Raw genomic sequence first — 21,819 nt, 5'->3', positions numbered from 1 at the left:
AAAAATCATTATTAATGGAAGAGGTGGTGTGGAGGTCATAGGACAACTTACTGGAGCCGGTTTTTGCGTCCCACCACGAGGGCACCAGGGATTGAATTCAAGTCTTCAGACTTGTTAGCAAGTTTATTTACCTACTGAACCATGCCTTCATCACTCCCAATCACCATTCCTATACCCACACAATGAGAAACAGAACAGGTGCATACACACACTCGGCTCCTGACTGGGTCAAGCAGAATAAATCCACATAGGTGCTCACTCAGCGACCTGAATGTGGACACAAGCCTGCATGGACATCCACGATAAAGGCTACCTAAGCCCTCCAGGGTCCAGGCGTGAGCAAAACACACACACATACACACACACACACGCACATGCGTTCCTCTGCAGCCCTTCCCTCCTCCGCCATCACCGCAGTCCTTTGCAGCAGGACGACACACAGTAGCGTTGGTGGTGTCCGTGGGCACCCGTGGGGACCTAGGGTACCCGAGAGGACCGAGTCCGACTCAGGAGGCGGGGTGCACCTGGGCTCCGCCCCGGGGCGGGGTCGACGCAGCGTCGCCAGCGCGATCGGCCGCACCTGGTTCAGCGGCGCCTCAGCAGCGTTAGCAGCAACAGCAGCAGCAGCCGCCGCGGCAGCGGGGACCGTGGTGGCGGCGGCCCCGCAGCAGCGCAGCCCAGCCCATCGGAGCGCGCCGACCCGGGCGGCTGTAGCCCCGGCGTCGCCATGGTGGAAGCGGCGCCCGCGGGGTCCGGGCCACTGCGGAGGACTTTCCTCGTCCCCGAGATCAAGTCATTGGACCAGTACGATTTCTCTCGGGCCAAGGCGGCGGCGAGTCTGGCGTGGGTGCTGCGGGCCGCATTCGGGGGAGCAGGTAACCCGAAGGCCTTTGGGGAAGGGACAGGGGCGCCAGGCTGGGGCGCGGCAGGTGCGGGGGGCGGGGCGCCAAGCCGGGGCCGTGGGAACAATAGCATCGGGGCTGCTCAGGGTCCCCCGAGCTCTCGGTCTCTGTTAAGCTGGGCCTCCAAGCTTCCTGCTCGGCCCGGGCCCTTGGACTTTGCCCGCCCGGGTCGCTGGAACGCAGTGGGGGGTGGGGCCCGCCAAGCAGCTGTGCGCAGGGGGAGCCTGGGATTAGAGCCCCCAGGTGAGCAGGGGCGGGGTCTGCAGACAAATTTTGGGTGTGTGGGGGAAGGGGCTCCTGCTACAGTCCTCTGCTTCCCGCTTCCACCCCACTTCTCAGACCCCAGGGCCTGACTGCATGGCCAACTCCCCTTTTACACACATCAGAAACATATAAGGATTTCCCTTACCCCACCCTAATACCCACCCCACAACACACACCGTGGCTTGGACTCCCCAAGGAGCGTTTTAAGAGCTCAGATCTACGGATCTACAGCTCTGTGACTGGGACACACACCCTGCATTGGCTCTGTCTGCGTTGCGGGTGACCAGTGTTGGGGGACTCTGGGAAATCCCCCCCTTTCGTCTCCATGACTCTTGCCACAGGATGGCAGCTGTGACTTATGGCCCCATTTTCCTGAGGATTCAGGCGGGCATAAATGGCTTATCCACCAGGTGTCCTGGGGTGGCAGCCCCGGCTGGCAGGCCTTCTCTTATTGAAGCTGACCCTTCTCTGCCCTCTTCTTCATGTTCACAGGCCTGAGGGACTAGGGCATCCTACTGGGGAGAATGAGGGTGGATTGTTAGACCTGGGAAGGCTCTCCAAGTCCTGGCTTTGGGCAGCTTCAGCCACCGCAGGCCAGAGCTGGGAGGCCAAGCCTGCTCTTAGGAAAAACAGGGGTTAATTAAGGTCTAGGCCTTCCTGGGAGCAGCAACAACTCTGTGTGTGTGTGTGTGTGTGTGTGTATGTGTGTGTGTGTGTGGTGGGTGATGCCCTGCCCTCCTACTGATTTTGGCACTAACTGGGTGCAGCCCCTCCCCCGACTCTGTTGCCTTCCCAGATCAACCTGTTCTGGGTGTGGGTCTCCTGTGACAGTTGTCAGTCAGTTGCTTCTGCCCAATCCTGTCTTTCCCACTTTCTCTTAGTCTCTCTTTCTGCACCCTTCCCTGTGTGGCCAGCTAGCTCCGACACCTGCCCACCCCCAGGGATTTGCTAGATAAAGAAAAGATTTGGGAGTTGGGACCTGTGTCCCAGTCAGTCCCTCACATGCTGAAATAATTAGATTAGAAAGACTCGCTTTGTAGGCTTTTCGTTTTGATGTTTTACTATGTGTGTATAGAAGTGTGTGTGTGCACCCCAGCATGTAGTTCTGGACACCTGACTGAGGTCGGCTGGCGTTGGCACTAGGCACCTCTACCCACTGAGCAGTCCTGCCAGCCCAACAGCACAACTTGGCTAAGTCGTAATTGAGTTTGAGTCCCAGCTCTTCTACAATGTGTAGAAATAATTCAGATTCTTTGAACTTTGTTTTTTTTTTTTTCTTTGTATTTTTTTTTTAAAGGTGTTTGTCCACTTAGGTATCCACGTGAAAACACATAGAAGCTGCTTCCGTGTAAGGCATGCCATGGTTTTCCACCCCAGTACTTTTTTTTTCTTCTCAAGACAGGGTTTCTTTGTGTATTCCTGGCTATCCTGGAGCTCACTCTGTAGACCAAACTGGCCTTGAGCTCACAGTGATCCTCCTGCCTCTGCCTCCCTAGTGCCGGGATTAAAAGCATGCACCACCACAGCCCATTGACCCCAGTCCTTTTTTTAAAATTACATTTATTATTTGTGTGTCGGGGGCACATATGTGGAGCTCAGAGAACAACATGGGTCCTGGGGATCAAACCCAGATCGTCAGACTTAGTGGCAAGAACCTTTATGTGCTGAGCTATCTTGCTAGCTTAAGACTCCCAATACTTTTGGGGCCAATTTGCTGAGAGGTGAATTCCTTGTCTTATGTGACACCCAGCTTGATGGGTGCTCCCAGTGGCTACTGCTGTGACTGGTGAGAGTACTTTACTAATGCCCCTCACTGTCCCTTAGCCAGAGAATAGTGCAAAAATCACTATCATTTTACACAAGGGAAGAAAAGCCCCTTGAGGGAACCCCTCAAGCTCAGATTAACCATTTCTCTTCCTATTGATCCAGCCCCTTCCGTGGCTGCAGCTGCCCTGGGGATCAAATTCAAATTGTCATCTACCTGTCTCCCAAACAAGAAGGGGGTGTGGGACTGTGGGACTGGAGGAAATGATGAGGAACAGAACTATATCAATTTTTAAAAATATTTCATTTATTTATTTGTTTGTTTATTGGGTGCCACAGGATGTATATGAAGGTCAGAAGACGATTTGGGGGTGTAGATGTTGGGGATTAAACTCAGACTGTCAGGCAAGTGTCTTTACCAGTCGAACCATCTCTTTCTTCCTGGTGTTTTTTTTTTGGTTTTTTTTTTTATTATTATTATTACCAGCACTTGGGTTGAAACTTAGGGCCAGCATGCTAGCAAGGGCTCTCTAGCTGAACTATGACCCCAGCCCCTCATTGGGGGATTATGCGGAGGCCCTGTACCTCTGAGCCACACTTTCAGCTCCTCCCTGGTGACCTCTGGGCTTGTGTTTTTTGCTAAGCCACAGTCTCAGGCTTCTTTTTACTTCTTTTGAGATAGAGTCTCACTAAGTTGCCCAGGCTGACCTATACTCTCTCACTCTGTAGCCCAGGCAGGCTTTGGACTTTTCTTTTCTGATAAAAGAAATGATTTATTCTTGTGTATGTATACATGTATGCTATAGAAGGACAGCTCTCAGAAGTTGATTCTCTCCTTTCCTTCTTTGTTGGCTTCTGGGCATAGAACTAGGCTTACCAGGCAGGCTTGCAATGTTAAGCACCTTTACCTGCTGAGCCATCTCACTGGACCCCAGCTTTGATCCTCCTGCCTCAGCATCCTGGTTTGCTAGGATAGTAGGCTTATGCCACCAGGCTCTACAAACTTGGGATTCTTTACAAATGCCTTTCAAGAGGCAGGCCATTGTTGGGTGCTTGGGGTGTGGAGGAGATGCTGGGAGAGATCAAGGACACTGGGGGATAGGCACCGAATTAGATCCTGGATATCCATGGCGGTAAGACCTGGTGTGGGCCAAGCAGCTGGGCCTGCAGGAGAAAATTGCCAAGATCTTTCAGAGAGACAGGTGAAGGGGTGCTCCCCTGAGAAGCAGTCTTGAAAGCCACCAAGGGCAGGAGCCTGTGTATGCAAATAACTTCTTAGAGGAGAACTTGAAGCGCTTTGTGATGGCTGGAGGTTAGGGCCGAAAGATAGTGTGTGCTCCAGAAGGAAGGCCTCTCAGACCAAGATCTGAGGGCACTGGGGAGTCAGAGAAGGTGTCTGAGGACCAACAAGATCAGACAGGCAGTGAACTAAGGCTTGGGGAGGGGTAGTTCTGGTGACTTTCAAGGTGTGCTTGTGAGGTATGCAGGCTGGTGGGCTCAGAGGAGACAAACTTGGAGGTAAAAGGTTCCAGATAAGTCTGAGAAACACTGAATGCCATTCCTGAGGCCTTGAGAGTATGAGAGAGGTCTGTGAGGGAAACTGCTTTCATCTGGGCTCCCCTGTTTACTGACTGTGTGATCTTGGGCAAGTTGGCTTAGTTCTCTGAACCCTGGTTTTCTTATCTGTATATGGTATTGGAGTAAATGCCTCAGGGACTAGGGATGGAGCTCAGTCATACACAAAACAAGACCTTATTCTCCAAGACAGCAACAAAAGTGTGTTTTAGGGTTAAACACAAAAAAGTCATGGAATGGATAATACTTGTTACGTTATAGGAATGTTCTGCCCAGTAGGGTGAGACTAGCCCCCATGTGGTTTCTGAGCACCTGAAATGTGGCTAGCGTAATCTAGATGTGGTGGCGCACGCCTTTAATCACAGCAGAGAGACAGTCCAATCTCTGTGAGTTCGAGGCCAGCTTGGTCTACAGAGGGAGTTCCAGGACAGCTAGTGCTATACAGTGAATCCCTTTCTTGAAAAAACAAAACAAAACAAAAAGCCAACAACAACACCAAAAACAAAACCCAGAATGTGGGGATGTGGCTTAGCTGATAGATTGCTTCACTTAGCACGCAGGAAACCCTGAGTTCCCCACGCTCAAATCCGCACAAACTGGGCGTGGTGGGACAGGCCTGTCCTCCTAGTTTTGGGGAGGTAGAGGCAGGAGGATCACAAGTTCAAGGTCATCTTCAGCTGAGTTTGAGGCCAACCTGGGCTACAAAGACCCTATCTCAAAACCAAAAATCAAATATCCTGTTAATGTTTTGATACTCAGTATGTATTGAAGTGGTGTTTGAATGTGTATTGGGCTGACACCAGATTAATGGTGTTTGTTTCTACTTTTTAACTTTCTATTTTTAATATTTTCTCACTATTTAATTTTTTAACTAGAATTTTTAGTTGTGTTTATTTAGTGTGTATGGGTGTGTGTGTGCGCGCATGCCATGTGTGTGCCATGGTGTATGTTGCAGGGTCAGGGGACAGCTACTTTGGGAGTAGTTGTCAGTTCTCTGCTTCCACCATGTGGAAACCAGAGATTAAACTCAAGTTGTTATGTTTAGCGACAAGTGCCTTTTACCCTCCGAGCCATCTTGCTGGTCTCTTTTGTTTTGTTTTGTTGATAGTGTTATACTGTATAGTTCAGGCACCTCAGCTCACTGTGCTGCCCAACTCGGCCTTGAACTCATCCTCCTGCCTCAACCTTCCAAGTGTTGGGGTTGCAGGCTTGAGTGGTAACAAAACATCTGGCGGTTTTGTCTTCTTGAAACAGTTTTGCTATGTAGTCAGGATGGCCTTGAACTCATGATCCTCTTGTCTCTGCTTCCCAAGTGTGGCACCATGTCCTGCTGGCTATCTCTACATTGGAATGTGGACCAGGGATTTTGCTAAACTGTATACAATACTACTGTCCATCCCCTCACCCCAAACGGCAGTCAAGTCGAGTGGAAGGACACCAGAGCAGAATGAGTGCTTGATAATACGTTTGAGATGACGAAGACTGTAGGTGTAGCCTAGTGGATAGAGTGCTCACCTAGCATGCTCAGGGTCCTGAGTTCAGTCCCCAGCAAGGCATAAAGTAGGCCGTGGTGGCACTTGGATAGTTGCATTCTTGGCACTGGTGAGGTAGAAGCAGGAAGATTGGAAGCGGAGTTCGTCCTTGGCTACATAGCAAATTTGTGACTGGCCTGAGTTCCTAGAGACTCTGTCTCAAAACAAAATGAAGCACGAGTCAGTGATAGGCCATTTTTCTTCCTTAGGGAAAGTCTTTACATTTTGCTCTTGGGAACAGGAAGTGCTCAGCAGGGGGCTGGGGAGATGGGGGGCTCAGGATTTGTGTGATGTCAGGAGGTAGATGTAGCATGGCAGGTAAAGGCAGGGTGGTGATTTATCACTGGGTAGCCTGGGGGATGGGGTGGGAGATGCCAGGGTAGAGACACATCCTGGTCTGCAGCAGGTGGCAATCAGATGGCCACACAAGCCTACACAAGATGGGGTGGGGCTTGTCCCTCTGGAATAAGATAGCAGGAGGAAGGGTTCCGGAAGGAGGTACTGGGCACAGAGCCTGGGTGCATTATGGGCCTGTGGGTGTGTGTTTGGCTGGCTGCTGTTGGCCTTGGGGAGACCAGGAACAGAACAGAAGCTGGGTCTAGGATGGAAGGCAGGACAGGGAGGTTGAGGCAAGGCCAGTGATAGAGCAGGCATTGAGCCTTCAAATTCTTCATCTTTCTTTAAAAGTTTAAAAAATACATTTAAAAAAATGTGTATGGACGTGCCTCTCTTGTGACACACACGTGAAGGTTAGAGGACAACTTTTGGAAGTTGGTTCTCCCCTTCCATTACGTGCTCCTGCGCATCAGACTCAGATTTTGAGTCTGGACAACAAGTACCCCTACCTGCTGGGCCATCTAGCCAACCTGAAATCCCTCATCTTTCAAGGAGCAAAGCTAAGGACAGGGAGGTGCGCTTGACTCTCCATAGGAGTACAGCCCTCACTGGGAAGGTCAAGTGTGGTTTTAGGAGGTGTGGAAGGAGATGTGGCAAGACGGGGTTTCTGTCAATGATGCCAGGTCCTTATATCAAGTGGTCTCGTGGGAGCCTGGCTTTGGAGAATGAATGGTCTGGTCTGCTGTATCTCGTTCACATTGTTGATGTATCTTGTTCACTTGTTGTGAAGTACAAAAGGCTCACAATTGCTTTAAAAAGCTTTTTCCCCCTTCTGGATGTTGAGCCATGCCCCCAGCCCCTCACTGGGGGATTCTAGGCAGGAGCTCTGCCTTTGAGCCACGCCCCCAGTCCTTCACTGGGGGATTTCTAAGCAGGGCTCTACCCCTGAGCCACACCCCAGGCTATCACTGGGGTTTCTAGGCAACATATCCCTCACATATTTTTCTTTCTTTTTTCTTTTCTTTCTTTTTTCTTTTTCTTTTTTTTTTTTTTTTTTTTGCTGTTGTTGGTTTTTGGTTTTTGGAGACAGGGTTTCTCTGTGTATCCCTGACTGTCCTGGACCTCACTCTGTAGACCAGGCTGACCTCGAACTCACAGAGATCCACCTACCTCTGCCTCCCCAGTACTGGGATTAAAGCGTGTGCCACCACTGCCCTGCTCTCCTCTTCTTAAAATATACTTTGTTCTTTGATAGTTTCAAAGACATACATATGTATACAGTGTATTTTTATCCTATCCACTGTCAACTCCCCTCCCTGACTCTCCACTGTTTGATTTATATTGTTGTTGTTAAGATAGGGCCTCTCTTTGTAGTCTAGGTTGGCCTGGAAGTTAATGTACCCCATGTTGGCCTGGAGCTTATAGCAGTTTTCCTGCCTCAGCCTCTTGAGTGCTGAGATTAGAGGTGTGATCTGCCACACTTCACTGGTTTTCCTGCCTTAATTTTATCCCAGTGTGTGTGGTGTGTGTGTGTGTGTGTGTGTGTGTGTTGGGGGGAGGGGAGTGTTGAAGGCTGTGGCTCGTGCATGGAGGTCAGAAGATAACACTGAGGAGTTAGTTCTCTCCACCTTCCTGTGGGATCTGGAGAGTGACCTTACGGTTGTTACTTTATCAGCAAGCACCTTTGCCCGCTTAGCCATCCCTTTGCCCTCCCTTTTGATTTTTATTTATGTGGGTATGTGTGGGGGTAGGTGTCCATGCTGTGGAGTATACATGAAGGTCAGAGGGCAACTTGTGGGAGTTGGTTCTCTCCTTCCACCATGTGGGTCTTGTGGATGAAACTTAGGTGACCAGGCTTTGTGGCAATGTTGAGCCATATTACTGACTTTTTTTTTTAAAGACAGGGTCTCACTTTGGCTTCAACTGGCCTTGATCTCAATTTGCTTGCCTCTCAAGTGCTGCAATTACAGACATGGGCAACCATACTCGGTGGGCTCTTTGAGGCAGGATGTCATAGCACAAACTGGCTTGTTACTGGTTCATAGCCTTTCTCAGTTTCCCAAGGCTAAGGGTATAGCTGTGCACACTGGGCCCTAAACTTCCACTCTTTATGCCCTCTGCTTTTCAGTGTCCCCAAGGCCTGGCATACCCAGCTTTTACCCTTGCCTGTTGTCTTACCCGTTTCTGTTCCTTGTCTGGTCATCTTCCCCTCTCTCCTCTTTTTCTTTAGTTACCCAATTTAATGCCCGCTGTTTCCTCAGCCTGCCTTTGGCATGTATATCCTGTCGGCAACCTCACAACCACCCCAGCCACCAAGATGGCATAGGGTATAAGGTTTGCTTAAGGCCTGAGTTTGAGTCTCAGTCCTGGCACTGGAGACCCATGTAACCCGAGGCCAGTCACTTTCCTTCCCCCAGCCTTCTGTAAAACGGTTGCTGTCTATGAAGTTTCCAGGGCTGTGGATGGAAGTTTGCAGGGCTACTCGCTGGGTAGAGTGCTTGAGGAGTGTGTGGGAAGCCCTTCGTTCCATTCCCATCAGGGCATAGACTGGGTGTGGTGGTGCATGCCTGTAATCATAGGACTTTGGGGGAGAAGATAGGAAGATCAGAAGTTCCTGTCATTCTTAGCCACATCGCGGTTTTGAAGCCAGCGTGGGGTAAATGAGATTCAACCTCTAAAATCTAGACAAATAAGGACTGAGGAGATGGCTTAGTGGGGAAAGTGTCCTGCTGGGAACTTGAGTGCAGATCCCCGGCAGCCACAGGAAAAAGAGCTGGGCAGACTGTAACCTCAGCTCTGGAGAGATGGAGACAGTGGGTCGCGGAGGGCTCACTGACCAGCTAGTTCAGCTGGAATGGCCAGGCCCCAGGTTCATTGAGACTCCAGGTTCAAGGAGAGACTCTGTCGAGAGTGGAGATACGCTCAGCTGTCAAAAGTTCTTGCTGCTGTCCTAGAGGGCGCTAACCCTAGTTCATTCTCCAGCTTCCATGTCAGGTGGCTCATGACTACCTGTAACTAGCTTCTGAGGGTTTGACTGACACCACCCTCTTCTGGCGTCCGAGAGCACTTTTGTATAGGGCATGCGTGCACACACACACACGGAGGGAAAAAAAGGAGTGCCATGATGCCTTGACTACTTCCTAGATTTGAAGCCTTAAAATGAGTTCAACACTCAGAATTCTTCCCAGCTTAGGTGGCCTGGAACCCCCTGTGGTTGCCCTGACAAATGACAGTCCCTTCCTAGGCCAGACCCTCCCTTCCTGGGGATCATGTCTTTGAAAGGGGGTGAGTAGGTGGGTTATGTGTTGATCTGACCTACCGTGCCCCTCCCCACTGCAGAGCACGTGCCCCCGGAGCTGTGGGAACCGTTCTACACGGACCAGTATGCACAGGAACACGTGAAGCCCCCGGTGACACGCCTGCTGCTCTCTGCGGAGCTCTACTGCCGGGCCTGGCACCAGGCACTACCGCAGCTCGAGCCACCCCCCAGCCCCTCTGCGCTGCTGGCCTTGCTGGCGAGGAGGGGCACTGTGCCGTCCCTGCCCGAGCACCCGGTGCGCGAGGCTGACCTCAGACACCAGCCGATTCTCATGGTAGGCTCTGCGCCTAGCCCGTGAGGCCCCGCCTACCAGGCATGGCTCCTCCCCTTAGCCACCCTGACAGTCCTGAGTTCACCTTCCTCCAAAGTTTCCAGTGTCTTTCCTGAACCTCCTTTCAAGTTCTGCCCGCTGATCCTGGTTTCTTCTACCAAACTTTTTCTTCTCTAGCCACACCCGCATGCTCAACCCATTAGATAGAGCTTCTCCCACAAACTTAGCTCCTGTCAAACCTATCTCCATTTTCCAAGCCTAGCTTCTCTCACCAAGCTAAGGGCATCACACTCAGTTCTGCCTTTCATGCATGGCTCCTCCCTCGAGTTCCTATAGCCTTCCACTCCTCAATCTTCTCCAACCCAGGCTTGTTCTGACCTTGCTTTCCCTACGTGGGCCACTCTATTGTAAATCCTGGTGTCTAGCTTCAAAGCCTAGCCCACCCTCTGTGCCTCTTCCGTAACTAGCCCTCAAGGTCCCACCTGCCTACCCCTAGCCCCATCACCAATCCTACTTTCAGGTTTTTCCTCTTCTTTGGAACTAGAAGCGGAAAGGTAGTCCCCTGCCCTGCCTTCCGGCCTCATCTTCCAGACTTTGCCCCTACAGGGAGCCCACCTAGCTGTCATCGACGCCCTCATGGTTGCCTTCTCCTTTGAGTGGACAAAGACACTGCCTGGTCCCTTGGCTCTGAGCAGCTTGGAGCACAAACTCCTTTTCTGGGTAGACACAGTAAGTAGGGTCAGGCCAGGCCAGGAATGGAGATAGTAGCATTGGCCAAGTGATCAGGCACTGACTTCTCTCTGACCCCTAGACCGTTCGGCGGCTACAGGAAAAGACAGAACAAGAAGCATCCCAGCGTGCATCTCCTGCAGCTCCTTTGGACGGGGCTGCTCCTACCCAGCCCTCGGTGAGGCTAGGGCGATGGATGCATGCATGGACGGATGGATGGATGGACGGACGGACGGATGGATGGATGGATGGATGGATGGATGGATGATTGTGAGGCTGGGTGGGGAGGGATGGGCTGCACCTCCTGGCCGTTGCTGAGGTTGGGGGTGGGCCTAGAGGTGACTCCCTTTTCCTCTTTCTCTCTGCACCTCTTGCACCGGCCCCTGCTGTCCCCTTCTCTGTCCCTCTGGCAATAGTGCCCCACACGCTGGTACTGGAAGCTGGTTCCTGTAAGTGGGGCTGTCTGTCGGTCTTGTCTGCCTGTCCTGCTTGTTTCTGTCTTGTCTGTGTCTGTTTCTGCCTGATGGCCTGCATCCTCCCCCACCCTCAGCTGTGAGCAATGGAGGTAGCACCCTGGCCCTGGGGACTGGGAGAACTCTTTGGAACCCAAGACTAGGGGGGGGAAATCTCTGTCATTAGCAAAGGTAGAGGTGAGCATTCTTTTGTATGTTTATAATCCCAGCCTCTGGGAAACTGAGGCAGGAGTATTACAAATTTTAGGCCAGCCTAGGGTATATCTAGAGACCATGTCTTTAAAAAAACCACACACAGCCCTGTCGGTGGTGGTACACACCTTTAATCCCAGCACTCGGAAGACAGAGGCAGGTGGGTCTCTGTGAGTTCAAGGCTAGTCTGGTCTACAAAGCTAGTTCCAGGACAGCTAGGGCTGCTACACAGAGAAACCCTGTCTTGAAAAACAAAAAACAAAAAGAAAAAAATTACAGACAGACAGACAGATAGAGGTTGAAACTGGAGAGATGCATGTAACTCCAACTCCCGGGAATCCAACACCCTCTTCTGGCTTCCATGTGCACTACATACACATGTACATACCAATATACAGACACATATATACACACATAAATAAAAATAAATCTAAAACAAAATAAAAAACCCAAAGTGGATGAACTAAAAATGCAAGACTCCCTGCGCCTGTCCTTAGCTTGAGGAGCAGGGCCCCTTCGCCTACCAGATACATAGATACCACAAATTGCAGATGGATGCGGAGGGAATCTTCCTAGCCAAGGGGAAGATCGTCAGCTTTCCTGGGGGGAGGGAGTTGAGTTTTAGAAGATTTTAAGTTCTCTCTCTCTGCTACTACTTAGCTTTGTGATCTCGCACAATGGTCTAAACCTCTCCTTGCTTCGTATAATTTATTGCAGTATATAAATAACAGGAAAGTGGAGGCTGGATAGGGGTTCCCACCTTTGCTCACTGCTTCTCCCTACCCCGGGGTCTGGGTTGGGGGGTTGATATTTCTTCTGCCTACCTGCTTCCTTTGCATCTTCTTCCTAAGCCGGGGCCTGGGCTTGTCTTGGGAGGCTGCTTTTGTGGGGTTCCTCAGGGCTGGGAGGAGCTGGGGTCCCCGAAGCTGGCCAGAGTATGATTAGGGAGTTAGATGGCCAAGGCTCAGGACAGGGGTCAGCACTCCTCCTTTCCCCAGAGGAGGCTTTGGGGGCCCAGCAGGCCTTGCTGACGGCCGCTCCTTCCCCCCCCAGCACGCAATTGCCTTCTGTTTGAAGGAGTCGGGGAACAAACCCCCTATGGTAATGTATCCCCCTTCCCCGGGGTCTCAGGAGGCCCTGTCCCTAGCCCCTGCTGCTGGCCTGGCTGCTCGCAGACAAGTCTTCTGCCTCTCGCTGCTGTCCTTCCCTTGCTCCAGGCTGGCCCTCCCTCCCCTCCCATTCTGGCTCTGGGGATCCCGAGCTTCCCACCCCTTCATGGCAGAAATCCCCATCTTCCCTGTTCCAGCCTGCATGACTGCCAACCTGGGGAGGACCAGACTGACTGCTAACCTCACTCTGCTCCTGTCCACAGATTCGATACCGCAAGGATCGTGCCATTGCCCGACGGGCCCCCTGCTTTCCAAATGTGACCACCCTTCAAGACCTGGCTAGTGGGGCAGCGCTGGCAGCCACCATCCACTGCTATTGTCCCCAGCTATTGCGGCTTGAGGGTGAGTCATAGATAATGCAGCCCCGATCCTGGGAAGGCTTCTCCAGTCTGCAAGACCAGTATGATTCAGTACTGAGCCGGGGTGACAGTGTGCACCACCCTGCCCGGTCCATGCAGTGCTGGGGATGGAATCCCGTGCTTCATGCACCCTAGGCGAGCACTCTACCAGCTCCGCCACATCCCCAGACCCTAAAGTCTGCTTCTAGAATCAGAACGTTCAGGTCCACATCTCTCTCTTCCCTTGGCTCTGTGACCCCATACAAGTGTCTAAACTTCTCGGGCTTTAAGGAGTTCATGCTTGCTGAAGGCCATGTTGCAGACCCCACTTTAGTTACCCCGAAACAGAGGCACACTCTTGACTTCCTGGATGTTCTGATTGGGGAAAAGAGATAATAAAGTTATTTAGAAGTATCTTTTGGGTCAAATGTGGTGCCTAAAGGGCAATGGTTGGCTAAGAAAAAGAGACTTGTTACTGTTTGGAGACAGAGGTCTCTCTGTAACCCAGGCTGGCCTCAAGCTTCCTCTCTTCCTGCCTGAGGCCTCCCATGTGCTGGGATTACAGGTATGTGCTATTGCATCTCCCTGGGGAAAAGTGATTTGTTTTGTTTTTATTGAAACAAGAGTCCCATGTAGCCCAGGCTGGCCTCAAGCTCACTAAATAGCCAAGGATAGCCCTGAACTCCTGATACTCCTGCCTCTACCTTCCAAGTATTAGGATTACAGACATGTATCCCCCAGGCCAAATTTATGGGATGCCGGGGGGGGGGAGGGGGGAGCCAGGCTTTGTATATTCAAAGCAAGCACTTTTCTAACTGTCCTGTATTCCCAGCCCTTAGGAAGCTGTTTTTTTTTGTTTTTTAAGATTTATTTTGGTTTTAAATTATATGTATATGTGTGTGGGTCTGTGCACATGTGAATGCAGGTGGCCCTGGAGTCTAGAAAAGAGTGTTGGATCTCCTGTAGCTACACCCTTCTGATGGGGTGTTGGGAACTAAAGTCAGGTCCTCTGTAAGAGCAATACATACTCTTAGCTGCAAGCCATCTCTACAGAAAACATATTTTGAGGAGGAATGGGAGATGGCTCAGTTGGTCAGCTGCAAAAACATGAAGACCTGGGTTTGGGTTCTCAGCACCCACACAAGCATCTCTGTATGGCGGTGAGTTCCTATAGTCCAGTGCCAGAGAGGTGGAGACAGGATGATTCTGGGACTCACTGGCCAACTAGTCCAAGCAGCAAGTTCCTGTTTTAGAATCTTCAAGTACAGCGTGTGTGAAGGGAAGACGCCCACTGTCAGCTTCTAGCCTGCAGCCTTGTACACAAGGGTGCACACACATACAGAGGACAAGAAAGAAAAAGAGCCCTTGAGTTAATTTTAGGGCGTCAACACTTTATAGTGTGCACTTGCAGAAGGTGTAAGACCTGGTTCATAGGAGGGCTTCCCTGGGGCTCCCATCTTCCTTCCCCTTGAGTTGGAGACCCAGACATACTGTCCCCGCAGAGGTGTGCCTCAAGGACCCCATGTCTGTGGCAGACAGCCTGTACAACCTCCAGCTGGTGCAAGACTTCTGTGCCTCCCATCTTCCTCGTGGCTGCCCCCTGTCCCTTGAGGACCTGTTGTATGTCCCACCACCCCTCAAGGTAAGGTCATCTTGGGAGTGTGGGGGTGAGGCTCAGGGCCTGAGGTCCACATCCAGGCCTCTTCCACCAGTCAGCTGACCTCCCTCTGGCCTACAGGTCAATCTGGTGGTGCTGTTGGCTGAGATGTATATGTGCTTTGAAGTTCTGAAGCCTGATTTTGTGCAGGCAAAAGACTTGCCTGATGGACACGGTGAGCCCTGGGGTCTTGGGTTTGCCTTGGGGTCTGAAAGAGGGTAAAGGAGCCCTGCCCTGCCTGACCTCTTTCTTTGTGCATCCAATAGCTCTCTCCCCCCGGGGTACTGAGACTTTACCATCTCAGAACAACAGCGGGAGCAGGTATGGGTCCTCATTGGGGTGGACTTTCTCTTCCATGGGGGTTCTTCCTGCCCACCTGGATGCTGGGGCAAGACTGGGGACACCCGTGAGAGGTGACTGAAGGTTGATGTGTGTCTGTTTGGCAGTTCTCCTGTGTTCAACTTCCGTCACCCGCTACTGTCACCTGGTGGCCCCCAGTCCCCACTCCGAGGATCCACAGGTGAAGAGAGAATATGGCTTCCAATACTAGGAAACTTCAACCACAAGAACCCCCCAGCTGACTTCATGTTGAGTCCTCCGAAGGCCCTCGTTGGGTCTTTCTGGCTTCCTTTGTGGCTAGTTTCAAGACCCTTTGCATCAGCCGGGTGTGGTGGCTCATATCTTTAATCCCAGCACTGAGGAGGTAGAGATAGGTGAATCTCTGTGAGTTGGCAGCCAGTCTGGTCTCCATAGAGTGTTCCAGTCCAGCCAGGATTACACAGTGAGATCCCATCTCAACAAAACAGACAAGACTCCTTGCTTGACACCAGATAGCCCCAACTGTCAGTATTTGGTTGTTTCATTTTAATTTTTAAATTATATTTGTATATGTGTGGGGATAAACAGGTGCCTCAATACATGTGTCGAGGTTCAGAGAGGACAACTTGCCGAAGTTGATTCTCTCTGGCCACCATGTAGGTCCCCAATATTGAACTCAGTTCATCGGGCTTGGAGGCAAGTGCTCTTATCTGCTGAGCCATCTCATCAGCCCAAAAGAAACTGCTATCTGGACTTTGCAGTACTAGAGATCGTATCCAAGGCCTTATACATGCTAGGCAACTATTGTATCATTGAGCCAGGCCCATATTCCAGCCAGCCACTAATGGAAACGCAGCACAACTAGACACAGAACGACCCATCAGTGACCCATGTGGTGATTGTGCAGAGGTTGCCTCATACACTAGCCAACCCATACATCAGTGACCTCCCCCTCCACAGTGACCATTCACTCTCCCTCCCCAGGCTCCCTGAAGTCATCTCCGTCCATGTCTCACATGGAGGCTCTTGGCAAGGCCTGGAACCGCCAGCTTAGGTGAGTGCATCTTAAGGGGCCCCATAGCCTTGGAGGAGGGATTGGGCTAATCAGGGCAGGGCAGAGGCCTGTCCCAAGGGCTGACCCCACCCTCTGGCCACCCAGCCGTCCCCTCTCCCAGGCTGTATCGTTCAGCACTCCCTTTGGCCTGGACAGCGATGTAGACGTGGTCATGGGAGATCCTGTCCTGCTCCGCTCCGTCAGCTCAGACAGTCTGGGTCCCCCACGTCCTGTGTCGTCATCATCCCGGAATCCTGCTCAGCCAACCCCAGAATCTGGAGACCTACCCACAATTGAAGAGGCCCTGCAGATCATCCACAGTGCTGAGCCCCGGCTGCTCCCTGATGGGGCTGCCGACGGCAGCTTCTACCTCCATTCTCCTGAGGGCCTCTCCAAACCACCGCTGGCCTCTCCTTACCCTCCCGAAGGAGCCTCAAAGCCACTGTCCGATGGGCTTAACAAAGCGCCCATCTATATAACCCACCCTGAGACCCCTTCAAAACCATCTCCCTGCCCAACAGGGGAGGTATTAAAACCACCACCCCCATCTGAGGGGTCCCCAAAAGCTGTGGCTTCATCCCCCGCAGCCAACAACTCAGAAGTGAAGATGACCAGTTTTGCTGAACGCAAGAAACAGCTGGTGAAGGCTGAGGCCGAATCAGGAACAGGGTCTCCAACATCCACTCCCGCAGCACCTGAGGCCTTGAGCTCAGAGATGAGCGAGCTGGGAGCCCGACTGGAGGAAAAGCGCCGAGCCATAGAGGCTCAGAAGCGACGCATTGAGGCCATCTTTGCCAAGCACAGGCAGAGATTGGGCAAGAGTGCTTTCCTGCAGGTGCAGCCTCGGGAGGCTGCAGGGGAGGCTGAGGAGGAGGCTGAGCTGGGCTCAGTTCCTGGTGGGGAACGACCAGCAGGTGAGGGCCAGGGAGAGCCATCCTCACGGCCTAAGTCAGTTACCTTCTCTCCAGATCTGGGCCCAGTGCCCCCAGAGGGACTGGGGGATTACAATCGAGCAGTCAGTAAGCTGAGTGCCGCTCTGAGCTCTCTGCAACGGGACATGCAGAGGCTCACAGACCAGCAACAGCGGCTTCTGGCCCCTCCAGAGGCCCCTGGACCTGCCCCACCACCTGCAGCCTGGGTCATCCCCGGACCCACCACTGGGCCTAAAGCGGCATCCCCTAGTCCTGCCCGTCGAGCCCCAGCTGCCAGGCGCAGCCCAGGGCCAGGCCCCAACCCGACACCCCGTAGTCCAAAACATGCAAGGCCGGCAGAGCTGAAGCTTGCACCCCTAACAAGGGTGCTCACACCACCCCATGATGTAGACAGCCTCCCTCACCTACGCAAGTTCTCACCCAGCCAGGTGCCTGTACAGACTCGCTCTTCTATTCTCCTGTCGGAGGGGACGCCTCCCGAGGAGTCCGCCACCAAGCCTGCCCTCATTGAGATCCCCCTAGCCAGCCTGGGAGAGCCTACTGCTGATGAGGAGGGAGATGGGAGTCCCCCTGGGGCTGAGGATTCCTTAGAGGAAGAGGCATCTTCTGAGGGAGAGCCCCGGTCTGGGCTTGGATTCTTTTATAAGGTGAGTCACCTGGGCAGGTGAGAAAGGGAAAAGGTGAGCTAATAGGTGGATATGTGAATGATGGAAGTGGGAATGTGGGAGGGCGCTAGTAAGGAGGTTGGGAGGTAGTGGATAGATATTGGGTGGGAAGTGGAGGTGTCCTAGGGGACTGGTAAGAGGCATGGGAGGTAGTGGATGGGTTAGAGGGAGGGTGGATAGGTTAGAGGGATAGGTTAGAGGGAAGGCGGATGGATAGGGGGATAGGTTAGAGGGAGGGTGGATAGGTTAGAGGGAGGGTGGATGGATAGGGGGATAGGTTAGAGGGAAGGCGGATGGATAGGGGGATAGGTTAGAGGGAGGGTGGATGGATAGGGGGATAGGTTAGAGGGAGGGTGGATAGGTTAGAGGGAGGGTGGATGGATAGGTAGGGGGATAGAAGGTAAATTGATATACGGGTAAGCAGACAGAGGGAAGGTTGATTGGTAGACAAATAGTTGCTGGGCAGATGGACTGGGTGAGTGTGAGACAGATGGGCAAACAGGGCTAGGGTGATTCTAGAGTTCCTCTTTCCTGCCCGGCCCTGTGTAATTATCCTCCATCTTCATACCGCCTGAAGCCTGGGCCACCATAGTGTACTAACTGTACATAACTGAAGAAGGCATACTCAGTTCCTGCTGGTCTAAACCCCCTTCTCCCCTAAGGACAAAAATCCTGTCCACTCTTTGGGCTCTGCTCCCTTCTGACTGTCATTCTCCCCAGCTCATGTTCCAGACATGCTGGTTTGTTCTGGCCTCAAGGCTTTCCTTTGCACTTTCTGTTCCATCTGTCTGGAAAGTTCCCCTCACTTCTCCCCTGTTAAGTCCCTTTCATATTCCTCAGGGGTACTTCTGGGAAGGCTCGCTTGGTGCCTCCAGAATAGTATAGACTTTAGTCCAGTCTGGCAGCACTCATAGTTAAAGCATTGTAGGTCTGTGTTATCACTTAATTATCTTCCCCTTTGGGTCAAATGCTTTATGTATGCAGCTCTCTGGTCTGTAAGTCTGTGCATAAAGTAGGCACCAACTAAATACTCTGAAGACTTTTAAAAAGGTCAGGTGAGCCGGGCGGTGGTGGCGCACGCCTTTAATCCCAGCACTTGGGAGGCAGAGGCAGGCGGATCTCTGTGAGTTCGAGACCAGCCTGGTCTACAAGAGCTAGTTCCAGGACAGGCTCCAAAACCACAGAGAAACCCTGTCTCGAAAAACCAAAAAAAAAAAAGAAAAAGAAAAAGAAAGGTCAGGTGAGCCACAGTTGGGTCAGTGGGAAAAAAAATCAGACTTCAGCTATAGTGGGGAGGGACAGTCACCTGGATTCTGATGTCATCCTACAGGACGAAGACAAACCTGAGGATGAGATGGCTCAAAAGCGAGCCAGCCTGCTTGAGAGACAGCAGAGGCGGGCAGAGGAGGCCCGGCGGCGGAAACAGTGGCAGGAGGCTGAGAAGGAACAGAAACGGGAGGAGGCGGCAAGGTGAGGCTAGAGCTGGAATGAGGAGACCCTGGCTTTTGATATTGCTGCCTCAGTGCCCCCATATTCTATTCTTCTTGTTCCCCTTCTGTTTAATATGCAGGCTGGCTCAGGAAGAGGTCCTAGGCTTGGCCACTGCAGCCCCTGCAGCCCCTGCTACCAGAGCTGTGGTCCCAGCTGAGGAGGAGGTGGGCCCCCGGAGAGGGGACTTCACCAGGCTTGAGTATGAGCGCCGGGCACAACTGAAGCTGATGGATGACCTTGATAAGGTGCTACGGCCCCGGGCCTCAGGGACCGCGGGACCAGGGCGGGGCGGGCGCAGGGCCACCCGGCCACGCTCTGGTTGCTGTGATGACTCAGCCCTGGCAAGAAGCCCAGCCCGCGGCCTGCTGGGTGAGGACCCTATGGGAAGGGCCTTCCTTGTGTCTGGGAGAGGCTCCACAGTTGTGGAGTAAAGGGAGCATCTGCAGTGGTGTAGTGTGGGGCAGGTGTTTAGGGTGAACAGAATTTCCGTTATGAGGAGGGGGCCTTCCCTCCTTGGCTGAATGTCTGAAGATGTTACTAAGCAATACTCCCTTCTCTGTAGGTATGTGGATGGGAGTGTGAAGCGCAGGGCTGGAGTGTTCAGACTGTGTGATGCCCTGGGTTCATTTCCCAGCACTAGAAAAAGATTTCCTTGCCATATTAAGCCAGGCATGGTGGCACGTGCCTGTCATTATAAAACTCAGGAGGCTGAAGCAGGAGGATTTTGATTTTGATCCCAGTCTGGGCTACTGAGCAGGTTCCCGGCCAATTTAGGCTACACATACGCATGTATGTGTGAGGGAAAAGTTCAGAGTAATGGTAGTGGCCCACTTGGTAGAGTGCTTGCCTAGCATACAGGAAGCTCTTGTTTCTTCTCTCCCCAGCATAAACCAGGTATGAGGGTATAGGCCTAACTCAGCACTCAGGAAGTAGACAGGAAAATCGGGAATTCAAGGTCATCCTTAGCAAATAGGGAGTTTGAGGACAGCCTGGGCTACAGAAGACCCTGTTTTTAAAAAAGAAAAAAAGCCAATGAAGCAAACACAAAAATGGAGTTGGGCTGCAGGAGGCTGAAAGGGTTTTGGGAAGGTCAGACCCTGGACCCTTGGGCATTAATGGAGGTAAAGGGGCCTTAGGTGGGGCTGACTGGTCCTGTTTCATCCTAGGCTCACGACTCAGCAAGATCTATTCCCAGTCCACATTGTCCCTGTCTACTGTGGCCAATGAGGCTACCAATAATCTTGGTGTGAAGAGACCCACATCTCGGTGAGTCCGGGTAGGCAGGGCTCTCTCAGAGCCCATCATCATCCATAGACATCTCTGGAATCAAGAGTGGGATCTGGATGGGTTGTATAGATGGAAGGAAACACATGTATATGCAGATAGGATTTGGGACCTGATGGAGGGGTCTGGAGAACACGCTCCCATGCAATGTAGGTGTATCAGAGGGGTTGAGTGTATGGAAAGGTATCACATGGACTTGTAGGAGTATGCAACATCCGTGTATCTCTACTCTGCAGCGTACTGATCTCACTGTATACACTGTATACTGGGGGGGGGGGGGTCACACACTACTGACCCCACTTCCATCCTTGTCCTCCTCTATAGGGCCCCTTCTCCATCAGGCCTCATGTCTCCAAGCCGCCTGCCTGGCAGTCGAGAGCGTGACTGGGAAAACGGAAGCAATGCTTCTTCGCCAGCATCAGTGCCTGAGTACACAGGTAAGTGAGGCTTTGGATAATGTGAGCAGCCGCAGGTTCTCTACCTGTCCCGTCCCTGCTGACTGACTGCTGTCTAGGTCCCCGGCTGTACAAAGAACCCAGCGCCAAGTCTAACAAGTTTATCATCCACAATGCCTTGTCACACTGCTGCCTGGCAGGCAAGGTGAACGAGCCCCAGAAGAACCGAATTCTCGAGGTGAGCCCTGCACCTGCCTGGATACGTGGGGCTGGCGGGTGGGTCAGTGGTCCAGCCTGACCAGCTGACCGGCTTCTTAACACCATCCCTCAGGAAATCGAGAAAAGCAAGGCCAACCACTTCTTGATTCTCTTCCGGGACTCAAGCTGCCAGTTTCGGGCACTCTACACTCTTTCTGGGGAGACGGAGGAGCTGTCGAGGCTGGCAGGCTATGGGCCTCGTACTGTCACCCCAGCCATGGTCGAGGGCATCTATAAGTACAACTCAGACCGCAAACGCTTTACCCAGATCCCTGCCAAGACCATGTCTATGAGTGTGGATGCCTTCACTATCCAGGGACATCTTTGGCAAAGCAAGAAGCCTACCACGCCCAAGAAGGGTGGTGGCACCCCCAAATAGCGCCCACCTTGGCCAATGCACAGGCTGGGTCTGTTGTGTTTGGGCCACTGCGCTCTTGGAGGACAGTGTATTGGATATTCCTGGATCCTGTCTGGTCATGCTGTGGGGGGCTGAGCTGGGAGCTTCAGGGACTCAGGGCTCAGTTCAGTCCCCTTGTCTGTCCTCCACTTTCTTGAATAAAATAATTGAAAAGAGAAGCTGAGACATGGTGTCTCCTCCCTGAGCTGGACTGAGTTCAAGTCTCGAGTTCTCTCTCACCAGCTTCAGCCTGTCTCATTGCCTCTTGCTGGCCCTGAGGTAACTTCTGCCAAGGTCTGTGGTGACCTTCCTGTTGACACTCCCTCCCCTGAGACATTCTCAGCCACCTTTGAACTGACCTGGCAGGAGGTTCCAGACCAGCTATCCTCTCCTGGGCCTTCCCCACCCCCACCTGCTAATTTTCCTCCTCCATGTGGCTGTTATTCATCTTTCCTGGCATTTGGTGTGCAGCCAACTTCTAACTCGATCTCCATTTCTTCTTGC

The 21,819-nt window shown here is 52.3% G+C and overlaps 1 protein-coding gene across 5 annotated transcripts; it reads left to right on the top strand.

Moving 5' to 3' along the window:
- The first annotated feature begins 585 nt into the window (after positions 1–585).
- Positions 586–21,483, top strand: Camsap3 (calmodulin regulated spectrin associated protein family member 3). Of its 5 annotated transcripts, none has more exons than XM_057764338.1 (19): positions 586–875; positions 9,713–9,966; positions 10,570–10,692; positions 10,775–10,870; positions 11,109–11,141; positions 12,411–12,458; positions 12,730–12,868; positions 14,367–14,506; positions 14,603–14,696; positions 14,788–14,842; positions 14,968–15,041; positions 15,824–15,893; positions 16,050–17,472; positions 18,821–18,960; positions 19,061–19,350; positions 20,148–20,247; positions 20,590–20,702; positions 20,780–20,898; positions 20,992–21,483. In XM_057764338.1, exons 1-19 carry the CDS (start codon positions 728–730, stop codon positions 21,295–21,297), a joined length of 3,765 nt encoding a protein of 1,254 aa, XP_057620321.1. In that variant the 5' UTR covers positions 586–727; the 3' UTR covers positions 21,298–21,483. The 5 variants fall into 5 exon arrangements, with proteins under 5 accessions (XP_057620321.1, XP_057620318.1, XP_057620319.1 ...); XM_057764335.1 differs by having other exon boundaries at positions 15,999–17,472; XM_057764336.1 differs by lacking the exon at positions 11,109–11,141 and having other exon boundaries at positions 15,999–17,472.
- Positions 21,484–21,819: the final 336 nt, after the last annotated feature.

The sequence above is a fragment of the Chionomys nivalis genome, chromosome 3 (genome assembly GCF_950005125.1).
Source record: "Chionomys nivalis chromosome 3, mChiNiv1.1, whole genome shotgun sequence".
In the NCBI taxonomy this organism is placed as follows: Eukaryota; Metazoa; Chordata; class Mammalia; order Rodentia; family Cricetidae; genus Chionomys; species Chionomys nivalis.
The sequence above is the reverse complement of the archived record's forward strand: the minus strand, read 5'-3'. Positions and strand labels throughout refer to the sequence as shown.